Genomic DNA, 17,485 nt, shown 5'->3' with positions numbered 1-17,485 from the left:
GATGATGAAGTGCCATAAACCAAGAGGTACTTTTAAAAAAAAGTTTCTAATTCTAAGAAGCAGCACTGATGGGGCAACGAATGCCTTCTTGCTTAGTCTTGTGAAACACCGAGATCAGTACTGAAGAGTTGTTATAAAAATCGTTTCCTCAAATCCTTGTGCGTTGCTGGTGGAAATATAAAAAGATGCAGCCTCTATAGAAAACAGTATAGTGGTCCTCAAAAGGTTAAAAATAGAATTTGCATATGATCCAGCAATTCAATTTCTGGGTATATACCCAAGATAATTGAAAGCAGGATCTGGAAGAGATATTTGTACAATCAATGTTCACAGCGGCATTACTCATAAAGGCAAAAGATGGAAGCAACCCAAGTGTCCATTAACAGATGAAAGGAGAAAGAAAATGCGGTATATACATACAATACAATATTACTTAGCCGGAGAAAGGAAGATAATTCTGATATATGCTACAACATAGATGAATCTTGAGGATATGATGCTAAGTGAAATAAGCCAGTCACAAAAGGACAAATACTGTATGATTCCCCTTATATGTGGTTCCTGTAGTAGTCAAATTCATAGAGACAGAAAGTAGAGTGGTGGTTGCCAAGGGCTGGGGAGAAGGGGAAATAGAGAGTTGTTGTTTAATGGGTACAGAGTTTCAGTTTTGCAAGATGAAAAAAGGTGGGTGGATGGATGGTAGTGATGGTTGCAAAACAATGGGAGTGTACTTAATGCCACTGCACTGTACACTTAGAAATGGGTAAATCTCATTATGTAAATTTTACTACCGTTTAAAAGAATGATTTAAAAATATTTTCCCCAATTTTCACAGAAAATTCCTTAATCTTTCTAACATATGTCTGTGTATACACACACACACACACACACACACACACACACACACTCTCTTTTTTAAAGAGACAGGATCTTACTCTGTCACACCCAGGCTGGAGTGCAGTGGTGTGATCATAGCTCATTGCAGCCTCAAACTCCTGGGCTCAAGGGATCCTCCTGCCTCAGCTTTTCAAGTAGCTAGGACTACAGGCATGCACCAACATTCCTGGCTAATTAAAAAAAAATTTTTTTTGTTTTCTTTTAAGAGACAGGGTCTTACCACGTTGCCCAGGATGGTCTCAAACTCCTGGGCTCATGTGATCCTTTTGCCTTGGTCCCCCCAAAGCATTGAGTTTACAGGTGTGAGCCTGGCCCAGCCTCTTTTCTACCATATTTTAAAACATTGGTACTACTTACCTGTTTCCTAATGCATACAGAAGGCAAATAAATGGACAAGCAGCATCTGAGTATCCATGAAATACTCTGAGAATCACTAGCCATGCATCATTTGGCAGATTTGTAAGCATACAAATGTTCATGGTTTTCATATTCCAGACTTTCTAAGAAAATTTGTTTTATAGTGCTTTGAAAAATAAAAATGCGGGCATACAAGAAAAAAAATAAAAATAAAAATAAAAATTCTCCTTAAAATGAACCAATGAACCAACTTACAGTTATCCAGTGCCCTTTACCCATAGTTTGGCAATCACTGTATTCAGGAAATCTATTTTAATGGCTCTCAGTTGTGCAAAAGTTAGAGGTCATAGGAGCAAGTTTAATTTCAACAAGAGAAAAACATCACTTTATGATAACTATAGGACTGCCCCATTGGGAATATTAGGAATAAGGATATAGAACCAAAGTTGAAACAGCTTTACAGTAATTTAAAATTCACATAGAAATTTCAAATATATGATTTCATCTGAACCTTGGGGCTACCCTGTAAGGTAGGCTTTAGTATTGCCAATTTTAAGGATAAGAACACATAATTTAAGTGATTTGACCACAATCACCTAGCCACTAATGGCTAGAACCCAGGTCTTACAGTTTCAAATCTATTTTTATATTTCCTGAAGCCTTAAATTTAGCTCCCTGGTCAAAGGCTTTATTGATCTAGGAACCTTCCCAAAGATAAAAGAAACATCCACCGTTTGGGGAGTGTGGGCAGTGAGAAGGAAGGTGTGGCTGAGCACAATCAGAACAACACTAAGGCCTCACCTCCTCACCCACACAATGAAGGTGTTACTTGACATAATCTACCACTTACCACTTCCCAGTGTCTATAAGATCAAAGACACTTGTATGTGAAATCATTTTAAAAGTATAAAATAAAAATGTTAAAAAGTCAATGAAAGGCGTGGTCTTCAGGAGAGACTGAGATTCCATTATTATTATTATTATTATTATTATTATTTCTTTGAGACAGAGTCTTGCTCTGTCACCCAGGCTGAAGTACAGTGGCGCGATCTCAGCTCATTGCAATCTTTGACTCCCGAGTTCAAGCAATTCTCCTGCCTCAGCCTCCCTAGCAGCTGGGACTACAGGCACACACTACCACGCCCAGCTAACTTTTGTATTTTTAATAGAGACAGGGTTTTACCATGTTGGTCAGGCTGGCCTCAAACTCCTGACCTTGGATGATCCACCTGCCTTGGCCTCCCAGAGTGCTGGGATTACAGGTGTGAGCCACCACGCCTAGCTGATCCTTCTTTATTTTTTTTTTGAGACACAGTCTTGCTCTGTCGCCCAGGCTACAATGCAGTAGCACAATCTCAGCCCACTGCAAATTCCGCCTCCTGGGTTCAGGCAATTTTCCTGTCTCAGCCTCCCAAGTAGCTGGGACTACCAGCCAACACCACCATGCCCAGCTAATTTTTCTATTTTTAGTAGAGACAGGGTTTCATCATATTGATCAGGCTGGTCTCAAAATTCTGATCTCAGGTGATCCACCTGTCTCGACCTCCCAAAGTGCTGGGATTACAGGCGAAGCCCCTGCACCCGGCCTTCCATGATTCTTATCATCAGTATGGCTGAGAGCAGAAGATGAGCATGTATGCAAAACAAAGAAAGAAAAACAGGCAAAAAACCTGACTAGTGTCCATAGTGGGCTGGAAGTGTGATGGACTGCTTGCTTTTTGTGGGATAAAATCAAACTGGTTCAGTCTCCAGAGGGACACTGAACCCTGAGCCCTTTCCTCATTCAGTATTTTAAAATGTAAAAAAAAGGATGCAGTGGCCTTGATATAGGAGCTGTGTAACTGAACATGCTAGAGGCTGAATGTTAAAATAAGTAGAATAGTCAAAGCCACTGTGGTAATATACTTAGCACAATTCTGCAGGGGACCGTGAAAGGATGGGCTGAAGGACCTGCTGAGCCTAGCTACTACTCTCATCAGCCCAGAGGCTGGCGGCTGCCTGACATTGGGAGCTGTGCCTTCCTTTATTCACCCTCAAAGAGTGGGTGTGGAGGGACTGGCTGGGAGTTGGCAGACGTGCAGATAGAAGGCTATGGAACCAGTCATCTGGTTCTTGGGAGCTGGGACAGAAATGGAGGGTAATGGGGCCACCTAAAGGCTTCCAGCCTCTGGTTTTATTTCATTCATTTGTCTGATCCGTAAATACTCACTGAATGAATATAGGCAGTGTCCTTGGTACAGCTGATAAAGGTGGCAAATAAGACAGATGAGGCCCCTCCCTCAGAGAGTGATAAGATGAGGAAAGACAGACTATGTCCTGATAAGGGCTATGAAGAAAAAGTGCCAGGGGATGTGGCTACCAGTGCCTGTGGGACTACACTGGGCCTTTCCGAGAAGACATTTAAGCTGAGATCCAAATGTTGAAGACACAAGGAAACAGAGATGAAGGGAAGGTTTTCCAAGCTGAGTGCCAGCAAGTGTAAAGACCCTGGGGTGGGAACAAGCTTAGCTTGCTGCAGAAAAGACAAGCTGGCTGCTATCAGCTGAGATTAGAGGGGTAGCCAATGGCCACACCACTTAGGGCCTTGCAGGTCATAGTAAGCAGCCTGGATTTTATGCCCCCTCAGTGATATGAAAATTCACCAAAGCACAGAAGAGTTAACTGTCTAACTTATGTTTTCAACAGATGAGTCTGGTCTGACAGATCAGAAAGTAAATAAGACACTCCTGGAATTCTCTATTAAAATGTCTCATTTTAGTTGTTCTTTCCACTGAAACCCAAGAGAGGTCCTGGCTTAATTGGTATTAAAGCGTATGCCAGTAACATTTCAGCAGGACTCCACCAGGATGAAAGAAGCATGGAGGACCAGGAGACAGGAAAGATGACAAGAAAGTAAGCAGGATGGCAGCCAGCTGGCGCCGGTGGCCTCAGATACATTTTCAAAACCTGAAGCTGATTTCCTGAGCCACCTGGGTGTGTGCCTGGCTCTTCAACCCTGATCCAGAGGACTCCTGCGACAGCTGCACAGGACAGTTACTTGCCTGAGGGCCCTCATCATCTGCCCTGTGCAAACAGGCCTTCCTCCTGGCTTCTGCAGCCCATGGGCTACTTAAGCAACAGCGAAGCAAGAACCCGCAGGGGTATCAAAAGGAGAATGCCTCTATCAACTCTTTCCCTTGTCTGATCCCATGATTACCAAACAGGGAGGAAAAGAAGACAGAGAGGCCCAGCTGGAGTTTACAGCCCAACTTTTCCAAACTTCTGTTCAAAATGAACTTGTCTAAGTACTGCCAGGCATACCTGAAGAGTGCAAAGGAAAAAAGTGCCTCTATTTCATTCCTTTCTTTTAACTACACTGCACTGAATCATTCCTTAGTAGTTTTCAGTATTTTTAAGCTATATCTAGGTCCAGTAAGATATAGTTACACAGTACCACCTGATCAAGGCAAGTATTTGCTTCTCCTTAGAGGGGAAAAGAAATTTGTCTAAAAATACAAAATAAAAACTGCCTTGGTACCCTAGCTGCAGTCTATCTTAGTGAGTGACGATGAGCAGACAAAGTAAAGGATACGAACATCACCATCACTTCCATTCTCGAAGCAAGCAATCAAATACCTTTAACATATTGGGAGAGAAAAAAAAAAACAAGCCAATCCTATCAGTTAAAGGTCAAGAGTTGGCAAGGGCAACACTGAGGAAAAAGGAAAAATGATCAGAAGCAAAACAACTGTCAACTGCTTCTAAGGAGCTGGAACCATTTGCTTTTGTGAAGAGACTGATAGACAAGAGAAAGGGCGGATTCTCTTCCCCACACCACTACCCCCACCAAAAAGACCAGGGGAGGAAGGTAGGAAGGAAAAGGTTTGGCAACTTAAAATGGGAAGCATCCAACACTGTTCCAAAAGCTCTTTCCATCAGAACACACCAACCACTTTCTACTTTTAAGACTGATACTTAAAACTGAAATATGGTGGACTGCAAGAGATATTCAAACTCCTGCAGTCCAACACACTTCACTGATGAAGAGCCAAGACCAGAGGTTTTCAGGTAGTGGCAAAGCCTGGAAGGGAACCCAGGTCTCCTGATTCACATTCCCTATTATTATCACATTTCCTAATTATTATTATGTGTTTTTATATTACGAAATAAAAATACATTAAGAACTGAACAGAAGTCACCCACAATCCCATTATCATACTATCACCACTATTCATATTTTGTTCACTTTATCATGCGCTTATAGGCTCCCCCACCACTGTTATAATCATATTGGACTAATGTTCTTTCCAATACACAGCCCCCTCACGTCACCATTAACACAATCAAAGGTAAAAAACTGAACACTGATATAATATGGAAATCAATTTGGTATAACCTGAACTGATTTTATCTTTGCTAAGGGCTGGTACCCTCCAAGACTAGTTTACCCCTCTTTTTGAGACACAGTAACAATATACAACAGCAGCCTATTATTAGGGCTTGGAATTCAAATCCTTTTCATGGGGCGTTTAAGGCAGAACTTTCCACAGGGCCTGGGACATGCAAATCAAGCTGCTTAACCTCAAAACAGTTCCATTTACCTACCTGGTGCATCAGGTACTTGAAGAGGAATGAAAGGATCAGACACACTTAGAAGCGGGAGGCCAGAGTCCGCAGTCTGCCCACCCTTCCTTTTCTCAGCTGGAGTTTGGTTGGAAGAAAAGGAGGAGTCAGGAGAGAAAAAAAGAGAAAAGGAAAAACACCAAGTAAATCTAGGTAAGTTAACCCTCTATTAATGCAACAGCTCAAACTACAGAGCAAATCTAAACCTAGAATATAGGGAGATGAGTGGCTGTGGCCTAGTGTAACAGAGTGTCTATGAGATATTCAGCCTGGTCCTTGTAACATATTTATGAGATGCAATTAATGATAAAAGCAAGGTATTATATGTCTGAATACCACTTCTTCCTGGGATATACTGCAGTCTACGGTGATCTCTTTCAGAATATCTAGAGGAGGTATTGTCCATATCACACATTTTAGCACATAAACAAACATAACACTGTCTGTTTTGTAATCTAGTATGCATATAGGTACTTCCTATGGATCTATTACCCTCTTCAGGTCCTTTAAGGACTAAGTCCTATTATATCACCAAGATGTCTAATATAGTAATAGGCAGACACACAGAAAGGGGCAGAAATAGACTTCTTGCTTATTGCAAGATTAGACAAGCCCTAATCTCTGTACTATATTTAACATCCTATTGCATGCAGGTTTACAGAAACCTATACACCCTATGGAATAGCAGAGCTTGATATGGTCTCAGAATTTTCTGGCACAATTTTCTTATTTCCCATAAAAGAAAAGGAAGCCTAAAAGTTAAAGAGATTAGCCAGAGGTAGGATCAGAAGCCAGGTTTCTTGGTTTCCACTTTATTATTATTTTTATTTTATTTTATTTTATTTATCTAAGAGACTGGGGTCTTGCTATATTAACCAGGATGGACTCAAATTCCTGGGCTCAAACAATCCTCCAACCTCAGCCTCCCTAATAGCTGGGACTACAGGCATGCACCACCACACCCAGCTTTACATTATCATTCTTTACTTTGCATTTTAGTATTCAGTTTGTTCATTAATCAGAATCTCATTTTCTCAGCTGTCTTTCTAGAAAAAAAAAAAACCAAAAACTCATTTTGTTTCTATTAAGTGGGTTTTAAAAAAATGTTTTATTTTAAAGTAATACAGAATCACAAGAAGTTCCTGCACATACAGTCCTGTGAACCCTTCAGCCAGCTACCCACAGTGGTGATGTCTTCTGTAAACTGTAGCCCGAGATCACTGACACCAGCACAGTACTGTGGCCCTACACTTCTCAGTGCTCACCAGTTGATATGTGACCCTATTTGTGTATGTACATATGGTTCTTATTTTCTTCCCTCAGTGCTGGTGTCACCAGTACCTCTGGCTCTGGCACCACACCCGCACCCTCTGCTGTTCTCCTTCCACCCCACCCTACGCCACTCATGCCTCTCTGCCTCTTTTCATCTCTCTCCCTGGACATCCCTCTCTTTCTCAATGACCCCTGAATCCCACCTTCTCAACCTGAGTGGTGCTGAGTTGAATCTGGAAATTGTGGGGCCCAGCATTTCCCCTCTACTAATCCTCTTGGCTTGGGCCATCAAATGTGGGACATTTCTTTTCACCTCTCTTGGCCTCAGTGTTGTGTTTGTAAAACGAGCTTGCAGAGGAGTCAAAGTACTGGGCATGTGTGGGCATCGCTGGCAGCATCTCTGTGGGCACCTGGCTCTGATTTCCTTCTTTACCTGTCTCAGACTTCACCTGACTCTGAATCTTGGTCTCTCTCCAGCTCTGCCTCTGGCATGAGGAGGATGCTCTGGGGTCTGCTAGGGTAGCTGTGATGAGATGGTAGAGTTCCCACCCCACCCACCTCTATTTCACGTTTCTCCTAGCCAGTGGTGGACCGGACCTCTTTCTCCCCACCTCCCCTGCCCGAGAGCCCAGTGCCCCAGTCCCTTATTCTCTCTTGCTCAGTACGAAGTATCCCTTGAACAGACTCTACCATTGTCAGAGCAGCCACCTCTGCCACCCTTAATGCTACCACCTCAGGACCAGCAAGACGCAGTTTGAGAAGCACAACAAAGTAGAAGGCAAAGGTGGGATTGCTGGATAGACCAGTGACCCTTCTGGTTCCTGGAACCTGGCCACCTCCTTTGCATTCTGGCTTCAAAGACATGCAGTGCCTGCTTTTACTCCAAAGGTCCTTGAAATGTGGGAACCCAGTGCCCCAGTGCCCCAGTGCCCCAGATCCAGACATGGAGGAGGTGGCATGCATGGTGCCTACCCTTCCTCAGGTATGCAGGAACCTCCCAGCCACAGCTCAACCAGATATGTAACAGGCAAATGCAACAGGGACAGACTGGGGTGTTAATGCCCAGATGTGGCAGAAGGGAATGGGGAGGCACAGTGGCATCCCCTCAGTGGGCAGCCTGGTGGCCCTGCCCAGACACTCCACCCAGCAGAAGGAAGGGTAACAGAGCTGCGGGTGTCTAGGAGGCACTGTGAGGCTACTCACTGCCCACCTCCCTAGCCATGTCCTACCCAGTGGCCAGTCAGCCCCAGTGTGCCAGTAGCTGCTACCAGACCCAGCTCAGTGACTAGCACACAGAACTCTCAGGACTGTGAGCATCTGCCCTCTTTATCTCCAGGCCTGCCCTGGGAAGTGGGGACGGGAGGAGAGGTCATTTCCAACCTCCAGTGACACACTACTAGCCTTACCTTTCTTCTTTGGACTCTGAATGCTCACTCTCTAACCCTCCACCCTTCCTTGGACTTCCAACTCTCATTGGGATCCTAATCTCACACCTTCCAACACTCAACTTCTTGGACCTTCAACCTCTTTCTAGGACCCCCAACTCCTCATTCAAACCAAATTTCTCAATCTTTAAAGCACTCCCTCCTGGGGCCCCTAGTTCCCTCTGGGACCTTTGCTTCCTCCAACCTGTGTGTATAGTTCTTTGCAGCTTGATTCTACGTATAGATTAGAATGAGCAGCACTGCAACCATGATACAGAACTGTTCCATGAAACCAAAGACCTCCTCATTCTACTCCTCTGCAGTCATACCCACCCCTTATTCCTGTAATTGTGCTTTGGAAACCACTATTCTGTTTTCATTCTTTATAATTTTGTTATTTAAGTGGGTTTTTAACTAAGTTGCTCTGAAGGTAGAAGGAGGACAAGAAAGGTAAAATAACTGCTTTTTAAGTCCTTGGAATATTTTTAAATGAGACACAATGAAACCTATGTAAAAGAAAAAAGCGAACTGCAAAATTGAATACATGGTGTAAGTCATGTTTGAAAAAACTTTATATGCAGAAATAAAATTCTACATATAAATACTATAAAATGTCAGCAAATGCTCTCTCAAGGTGGAGTTAGATTTTATTTCCTTTACTTTGGGCTTTTATTCATTTATCCACATTTTAATAAATGAATATGTGTAACTAACATACAGGAAAACACCTGAAAATAAAGAGGCCTAATGTGAAGTTTTAAAAGTTTGCCTGGTTTTCCTCCAATGTATAGACACAGTCCATCATTTTTGCAGCTTTTGCCATAAAAATGTTTAATATAGCCCGGTGCCATCCTCCCGAACCCATTATGAAATTTCCTGCTTCATTTCTCCTTTGATCAGTCATAAGGTTTCAAATCTGTAAAGAGTCTGAGTTCAGATAGAAAATGATGCCATCCTGCACTTTGTACAAATGAGAGCAAATTAGTTCCTGGGATCTAGACATACTTTTCTGTCATTTGTAAAAAATGAAGGTGTCACAGAAAAGAAACATTTACACTGCAAACAAGAGAGAGGGAAAATACCAAATGTTCACAGAAAAAGACCGAATGAACTGAGGAAACTATAAAGACAATTTTTAATGTTTGCAAAAGCTTAGTGTTGCTGGTTTATGAGATTCCTGAGACGTGATTATAACTAGTTTTTCAGCTGGGCTGCAGGTACAAATCTCTATTCTGTCATTCTCCAGCTGTGCCATTGAGCAAGTGGCCTTTGTGAGGATCACTTAAGATAGTGAGCAAAAAAACTGCTTATCCAGTGGGTTTAACATGTGTCATGTGCTTGATATATGTTTAATTTTATTAATGTCATAACTTTACTCAAATCTGTGTTTGTGGTGGGGCCTTTAATTCCCTTAAAAAAATACTACCATTTGCAGCCTTCAGAGTAAACAAAAAGTGGTGGAAAGGCTGAAAGAAAACCAAAATAAAGCTCATTAAAAAACAGCTCACACAAACAATGAGACATAACCATGTGTAATAGATGAGAACTAGGCATTAAAACTGGGGGTGGTAGGGCGAGTAGATGGAAAAATGATCAGAGACCTCAGTTGTTAACACTGGTAAATCCAAGGTCCTAAACTTTTGCACAAAGCAACCCTTCTTATTCATTCAACACATCTCTATGGAGCCAACCATTGTGCCAAATTCTGGGATTCGGCAGTAAATAAGACTCTCAGAGTTTATTCCGTGACCCTCTTTCCAGACAAACTATATCCTACCCAGGTCCATGGTTAATCATCATTTTGATGCTCTACTTCAAAGACAACAGTCCACGCTTTACACGTTTGATACGTTTGGTCAACCATGTGGTGCATCAAACTTCAAGCAGCATGAATGGGTTTTGGAACATTTTTAAATCTCACCAAAATATCAACATACTTATAAAGTTTACACAAACAAAGCTAAAAGTAAAACAAAACTTTTTTTTAACAACCCAATGAAAAGCATAACTCCAGAATAATAGTGAGAATATCATATGAAGATTTATGAGCTATGGTAAACTCCATACTACTCCACTATTTTTTTTACTAGGGAAATACACACTTATTAGAAAGCATTCTCAATAAACAGTGTAATCTTCAAAGGCTGAAGTAAGGCAACTGGAGAAAGAGAAAAGAGGACAGTGGAATATTTTCACACGACAAAGCCTCCCTGAAGATTATAATTAGCCTCACACTTTTGTGCTGGTTGAAAATGACTGTCAAATTGTGAAGAAACACTCACAGCCCAAGTACTTTATTTTTTAAAAAATAATTTTAAAATATTTTACTATTTGTTCCTCTTAATATCACCAAAGCAAATCTAAGAAAAACAAGAAAATGGCTGGGCGTGGTAGCTCACGCCTGTGATCTCAGCAGTTTGGGAGGCCAAGACGGTGGATCATCTGAGATCAGGAGTTTGAGGCCAGCCAGATCAACATGGTGAAACCCCGTCTATACTAAAAATACAAAAAATTAGCCGGCATGGTGGCACCTGCCTGTAATCCCAGCTACTAGGGAGGCTGAGGCAGAAGAATCACTTGAACCTGGGAGGTGAAGGCTGCAGTGAGCTGAGATCCCGCCACTGCACTCCAGCATTGGTGACAGAGCGAGACAATCTCAAACCACCCCCAACAAACAAACAAGAAAATGTAATAAAGATAAAAGCAAAAGTTAAAGAATAGACAGAAAACAGAAGATTTTATAAATCTAAGCGTTGTCTCTGAAAATATAATAAAATATCCAACCCCTAGCTAGTTACCAAGTAAAAGAGAAACACAAATACATACAATTAAAATTAATGTATACAGATAAAATAGTATAAAAGATATACACATATTGACTTTAATGAAAAACTTTAAAACTGCAGATGATTTTCTAGGAAAAGTTAATATGTCACATATGAAGCACACTTACAAATGAATCTAAAAGGCAAAGGACACAAACAATACAAATCTTGAATAAATAAAAATGGGTCAGTAAATAAGGTTCTCTGGCCAGATGTGGTGGCTCATGCCTATAATCCCAGCACTTTGCGAGGCCGAGGTGGGCGGACCACCTCAGGTTGGAAGATACAAGACCAGCCTGACCAACATGGAGAAATCCCATCTACATTAAATATACAAAATTAGCCGGGTGTGGTGGCACATGCCTGTAATCCCAACTATTCGGGAGGCTGAGGCAGGAGAATTGCTGGAACCCAGGAGGCGAAGGTTGTGGTGAGCCGAGATTATGCCATTGTGCTCCAGCCTGGGCAACAACAGTGAAACTCCATCTCAAAAAAATAAATAAGTAAATAATGTTCTCTCTCTATAATCTTTGGGCTGGGCTGTGCTGGGCCAGGTGAAGAAATGGTAGGGAAAATGAGTCTCATTCACTATTAATTGAAATAAAATATATATAGCTTTCTTGGAGTACAATTTGAAAATATGTATCAAAAACCTTAAAAAATACATACTTTTGATTTAGCACATAGTCTCTTAGAAGTTATCTTAAAGAAACTGTAAAGGATATAAACAAAAATTTAGCTTCAAGAATATTTATATGGTGAAAAATTGATAACAATGTAAATATTCATAAAAGGGGATATTAAATAAATATTACTATTCTTCCATGAACAATTATGTTGTAGATTAATATTTATTGACATGGAAACTGCTAATTTCCAGAGGACATTTATAAAATGAATAACAAACTGGGTTACAGAAAGCCTTTCAGTATAGTTTACAGCAAAGACTGGACAGACCATACTGGTCATAGTGCAATGAAAACATAACCTGAGTAACTTTTAGTTAAAGGGGAAATTGAAATTTCTATTTAAAAATATCCAGAAAACAAGAATAAAAGAGCATTACATATCAAATATTATGAAATGACAAAGTTCTATTCAGAAATAAATTTATGAGGTTAGAAAAGCTACTAACATACCTAAAGAAAGCAGGCAGAAATAATATATGATAAGGTTAAAAATAGATATTAATGAGTATAATTAAAGAAGATCACTTTTAGAAGCATGCCAAATTCTGTATCTTACAAAGAATATTTTCAAAAGCTCACATTCATTGCTGAGGTATTTATAATAGTAAATACTGAAATAAAGTGCAATTGGTTAAATATACTAGGATATATCATACATCTAGTGTATCCTAGAAATTTTTTTTTTGAAATAGGATCTCATTCTGTTGCCCAGGCTAGAGGTCCAGCTCACTGCAACCTCTGCCCCGTGGGTTCAAGAGAACCTCCCACCTCAGCTACCTGAGTAGCTGGGACTACAGGCATGTGCTACCACACCTGGCTAATTTTTTGGTAGAGACAAGGTTTCACCATGTTGGCCAGGCTTGTCTTAAACTCCTGACCTCAAGTGATCCGCCTGCCTTGGCCTCCCAAAGTGCTGGGACTACAGGTGTGAGCCACTGCGCCTGGCCATATAATGGAATTTAATGCAAGTACTTTAAAAAAAGTATATTTTAGGAGCTTCTTCAATGATGTAGAAGAAATGTGCCAGGTTCATTAAGTGGAAAAATTAGGCTTCAGTACGACTATAAACATGCATATCAGGTTGGGCACGGTGGCTCACGTCTGTAATCCCAGCACTTTGGGAGGCTAAGGCGGGCAGATCACCTGAAGTCAGGAGTTCAAGACCAGCCAGGCCAACATGGTGAAAATCCATCTCTACTAAACACACAAAAATTAGTCAGGTGTGGTAGCGTATGCCTGCAATCCCAGCTACTTGGGAGGCTGAGGCATGAGGATCGCTTGAACCTGGGAGATGAAGGTTGCAGTGAGCCAAGACTATACCACTGCACTCCAGCCCAGCAACAGAGCAAGACTCCATTTCAAAAAGAAAGAAAAAAAAAAAAGATGCACATCAGAGTCTCAAGAAGCGGGCCAAAGGGTGTACAAAATTGTGGTCATGTGGCTGGGTGCAATGGCTCACGCCTGTAATCCCAGCACTTTGGGAGGATGAGGCGGGCAGATCACCTGATGTCAGGAGTTCAAGACCAGCCTGGCCAACATGGGTGAAACCCCATCTCTACAAACATACAAAAATTAGCCGGGAATGATGGCAGGTGCCTGTAATTCTGGCAGGAGGCTGAGGCAGGAGAATCACTTGAACCTGGGAGGTAGAGACTGCAGTGAGCCAAGATTGCACCACTGCACTCCAGCCTGGGTGACAGAGTGAGACTCTGTCTCAAAAAATAAAAAATAAAAAATTGTGGTCATGTGCATTTTGGTCAGGGAGACTTATAACTTTCATTAGATCACAAAGATATCTGTGACTCTCAAAATATTAAATGCCACTAACAGACATCAAGATGGTATCCCTGGGCTATCTCTTGGTGGTGAGATCATGGAGAATTTTAACTTTCTTCTCTACAAATTACTAACTTTTATGTAATAAAAGATATACACACACAAACACAGTTTAGAGGAGTGTTAGATATAACAGAACATTTAATTTTAAAAATTCTTCAAGTCAACCAAGAAACCTAAGAAATTACAAGCAATAAACAGACCGGTGTTCCTCAAATCTACACATATTTGCTTAAGGCATGCCTGTGGCCTAGAGAGAACAAGTCCTGTATATGACTGCCAGATTGTCCTGCCACATTAATTCAAAGTGGTTCTAAATCTTTATCCCTTTTTGATCAGAAAGATCTTGAATTTTAAAAAGTTTTAAATTAAATATTGACCATGGAAAAAAAATATATATATACACACACGTTATTGCCAGGAGTCGGGTTTCACTGCATGCTAGAGTTATCTGTGGAGTGAAAAACAATGTGAAGGTAACAACAGTGAACCTCGTGTTCCAGGTATTTGCCATACTAACCAGTTCCAGCAGGAAATGAGGTCGTAGCAAAAGCATCACCTTGGGTTGACTGAAAGCCTGGGATCAAACTCTCAGCTGAGCCTCCAAGCTTCTCAGGATGCTTGCCTGGAGAGACAAAACACTACTCAGTTCATTCTAGTAAAATCTTGTGAGGCACACACCCATGGAAGAGGTGAGGGGCATGCTCTGAACTGACTTCTCGACATGACTAGTTTTATTGCATTATGGTGACACACTGGCTAGAGATCCTTGTCTAGTCATTGCAATAACTGAGAGAACAGCTGAGGAAAAAAAAGGAAATTGTTAAGAATCAAAAGAGCATATCATCAGTTTTGCAAGATGAAAAGGGTTCTGGAGATTGGTTGGTTGCACAACAGTGTGAATGTACTTAACACTACGGAACTGTACATTTAATGGCTCCAGCCCACACTTGTAATGTATTTACTTTATATAGCGCTAATGAGTTTGACGATCTGCTTTCCATGTTGGAAGCAGTTTAGGAGAGCAAATGAGAAGAGGGAGTGGCAGAGGTGGCAATAATGAGATGTTGTCAAAGAAAGTTATGTATTATGCCCTATCTTCTGTTTAAAAAGGCAAGAAAGTAATAGGAATCATTTTTTTTTTTTTTAAATTTAAGAGACAGGATCTCACTCTGTCACCCAGGCTGGAAAACAGTCATGAATTCATAGTCTATTATAGCCTCGACCTCCTGGGCTCAAGTGATCCTTTCACCTCAGCCTCCCAAGAAGCTGGGACTACAGGTTTGTGCCAAGACGTCCAGCTAACTTTTCAAATTTTTTGTAGAGATAGATCTTGGCATCTTGCCCAGGCTGGTCTTGAACTCCTGGGCTCAAGCGATTCTCCTGCCTCAGCCTCCCAGATTACTGGGTTACAGGCATGAGACACCACACCTGGCCTTGGAGTTTTAATAGATTTCTATAAAATAATAGTTTAAACCAAAATATTTGGCCAATAGTTCATACCACACAATTGGTTCTCATCATTCCTTTATCCTGAACTCTTATCTACATTGAGAGTACTCTTTTTATTAGAGTACTCTCTAATATTATTAGAATTATGCATATTAGAATTTGTTTCAAAGTGTGTGCATGTGCCTGTGTGTGTGTTCTGCCTTCCAAAGTAGACCGTTTTCCAGGCAGAAGTGTATCTTCTATTTATTTAATCATCTTTCTGTGGTCAGTCAACAGTAATACAGAATGCGATCTAGTGAAAGAAAGATTCAGTGTCCATGTGAGGGCACATTCATGGACAAGCAGTGACAACTTTCTGGGACAGTAAACCAACCTAGAATGAGGGAACCATCACACTCCTCCAAGGAGTGTCCATGCCTGATGCTGTTATCCTGATCTATGTCACCAAATCTTTCCTTTAAGTTTCTTCCCTAAGCCTCACACTCTTTGCTACCACCCACAATAGATCAGGATTTCCTAAAGATGAAGACTTCAGGGCCATGGTAAAAATGAAAACCAATTTGTATGCATACTTTGAAATCAAGCCTTAAGGAAAGGTCCAAGCCTGTGTTTTCACTTGCATACACTTCTAGAGTTAAAATTCTTTCTCATTCCTGGTTATTTCTTAGCATAGAGAATCTACAATTGAGAAGCACCAAAAAAGACAGATTACTCACCTTCCCCCAGCTTAGCAAAGTCCTTGTTGAGTAGTTCTTCAGCTGTGAGTTTGGAGAAATTGTCGTCATCGAAGGGATTCCATGTAGACCCTTCTGAAGGATTATAAACATTTTGCTGAGAGGTCCGAGGAGAGCCTGATGGAGTGGTGGTTGCAGACCTAGGTAGGTTCCCACCCCCATGAAACAAACAGATATAAAAGTTGAACAAAACAAAAAGGGTAAGCTTATTTTCTCTTTGTTTCAGGATCAAATTCTTTTCTGAGTCAAGCCATCGTTTTCTACCACAGTGTTTTGTTGTTGTTGTTGTTGTTTTTTGAGACGGAGTTGCAGTCTTTTACCCAGGTTGGAGTGCAATGGCACAATCTTGGCTCACTGCAACCTCCGCCCCCAGGATTCAAGCAATTCTCCTGCCTCAGCCTCCTGAGTAGCTGGGATTATAGGTGCCCGTCACCACGTCTGGCTAATTTTTGTATTTTTAGTAGAGACAGGGTTTCACCATATTGGCCAGGCTAGTCTCGAACTCCTGACCTCAGGTGATCCACCCTTCTTGGCCTCCCAAAGTGCTAGGATTACAGGTGTGAACTACTGCTCCCGGCCCACAGTGTTTTCCTAAAAGGGCTTTCCATACCACCTGAACAATTTCCACAGATATCCTTCCCACTTTGTGAAATGAACGTCTCCTTTCCTTCATGACTCACTACCTCCCACTACTTCTTTAATCTCTTGCTTAGGTTTTTAATCTTATCTGCAAGTTGTTTCAGTTCAGGATCTAAAAACAACCTGTTCTTAGACTTGTGTATCCTGTGGTGACCACCATAACATCTACAATAACTGACCCCTGGAGGGGCAGGAAAGAGCTCTATTTAGGCTGTATCCCACCTTGCAGGATCCAGTATGCATAGAGTTAAGGGCCACCTCACAATTAAAACAAAATAAAGACAGTTCCCACTACTTTGTGCATCTAAGTACCATTATGTCATTTTCTTATAAAGTCTCTCTGAACTTAATTGAAAGATTTTAACTTTAGAGCGCATGGTTAAGGGTCTGAAACTGCATCTACTCAACACTCATCAAAATCTACTTGTCAGGCACAGAGCCAGTCACTGGGTTTCCAAAGGTTGACTAAGACATGGTCATTGTCTTGGAGAACTCACAAACTAGTTCAATCAGACATACAAATAATTAATGATAATACAGTGTCATACAAGTGCAAAAAAAGGTTCAGATAAAAATTATACATCAGAGGAAGGGTCAAAGAAAAGTCAACCTCTGACATGGATCTTGATGAATAAATGAACACTCCCTAGGTGGGCAAGGAGGAGTGCGGCAGTCCCAGGAGAGGGCATAGGAGGAACAAAGGGCTCGAGAAGGTAAAGAGTGGCAAGTCGGTCTGTGGGACACAACAGGCCCTGCTG

The 17,485-nt window shown here is 41.4% G+C and overlaps 1 protein-coding gene across 20 annotated transcripts in view; it reads right to left on the bottom strand.

The window, feature by feature from the left end:
* The window catches only part of AAK1 (AP2 associated kinase 1), a 177,402-nt gene that overhangs the window by 30,658 nt on the left and 129,259 nt on the right, over window positions 1–17,485 (bottom strand). For 14 of the 20 annotated variants that reach the window (XM_054244862.2, XM_078349150.1, XM_035272368.3 and 11 more), the window contains exons 15-17: window positions 16,071–16,228; window positions 14,423–14,527; window positions 5,839–5,934 (exon numbers count right to left, since the gene is read on the bottom strand). In XM_054244862.2, the coding sequence (XP_054100837.1) occupies window positions 5,839–5,934; window positions 14,423–14,527; window positions 16,071–16,228 (359 nt within the window). The remainder of the gene's footprint in view (window positions 1–5,838; window positions 5,935–14,422; window positions 14,528–16,070; window positions 16,229–17,485) is intronic. The other 6 variants (XM_035272371.3, XM_035272374.3, XM_078349146.1 and 3 more) reach the window with 1 other exon arrangement.

Source organism: Callithrix jacchus, chromosome 14, assembly GCF_049354715.1.
Source record: "Callithrix jacchus isolate 240 chromosome 14, calJac240_pri, whole genome shotgun sequence".
NCBI classification, from domain to species: Eukaryota; Metazoa; Chordata; class Mammalia; order Primates; family Cebidae; genus Callithrix; species Callithrix jacchus.
Note: the sequence above shows the minus strand (reverse complement) of the source record. Positions and strands in the feature narration are given on the sequence as shown.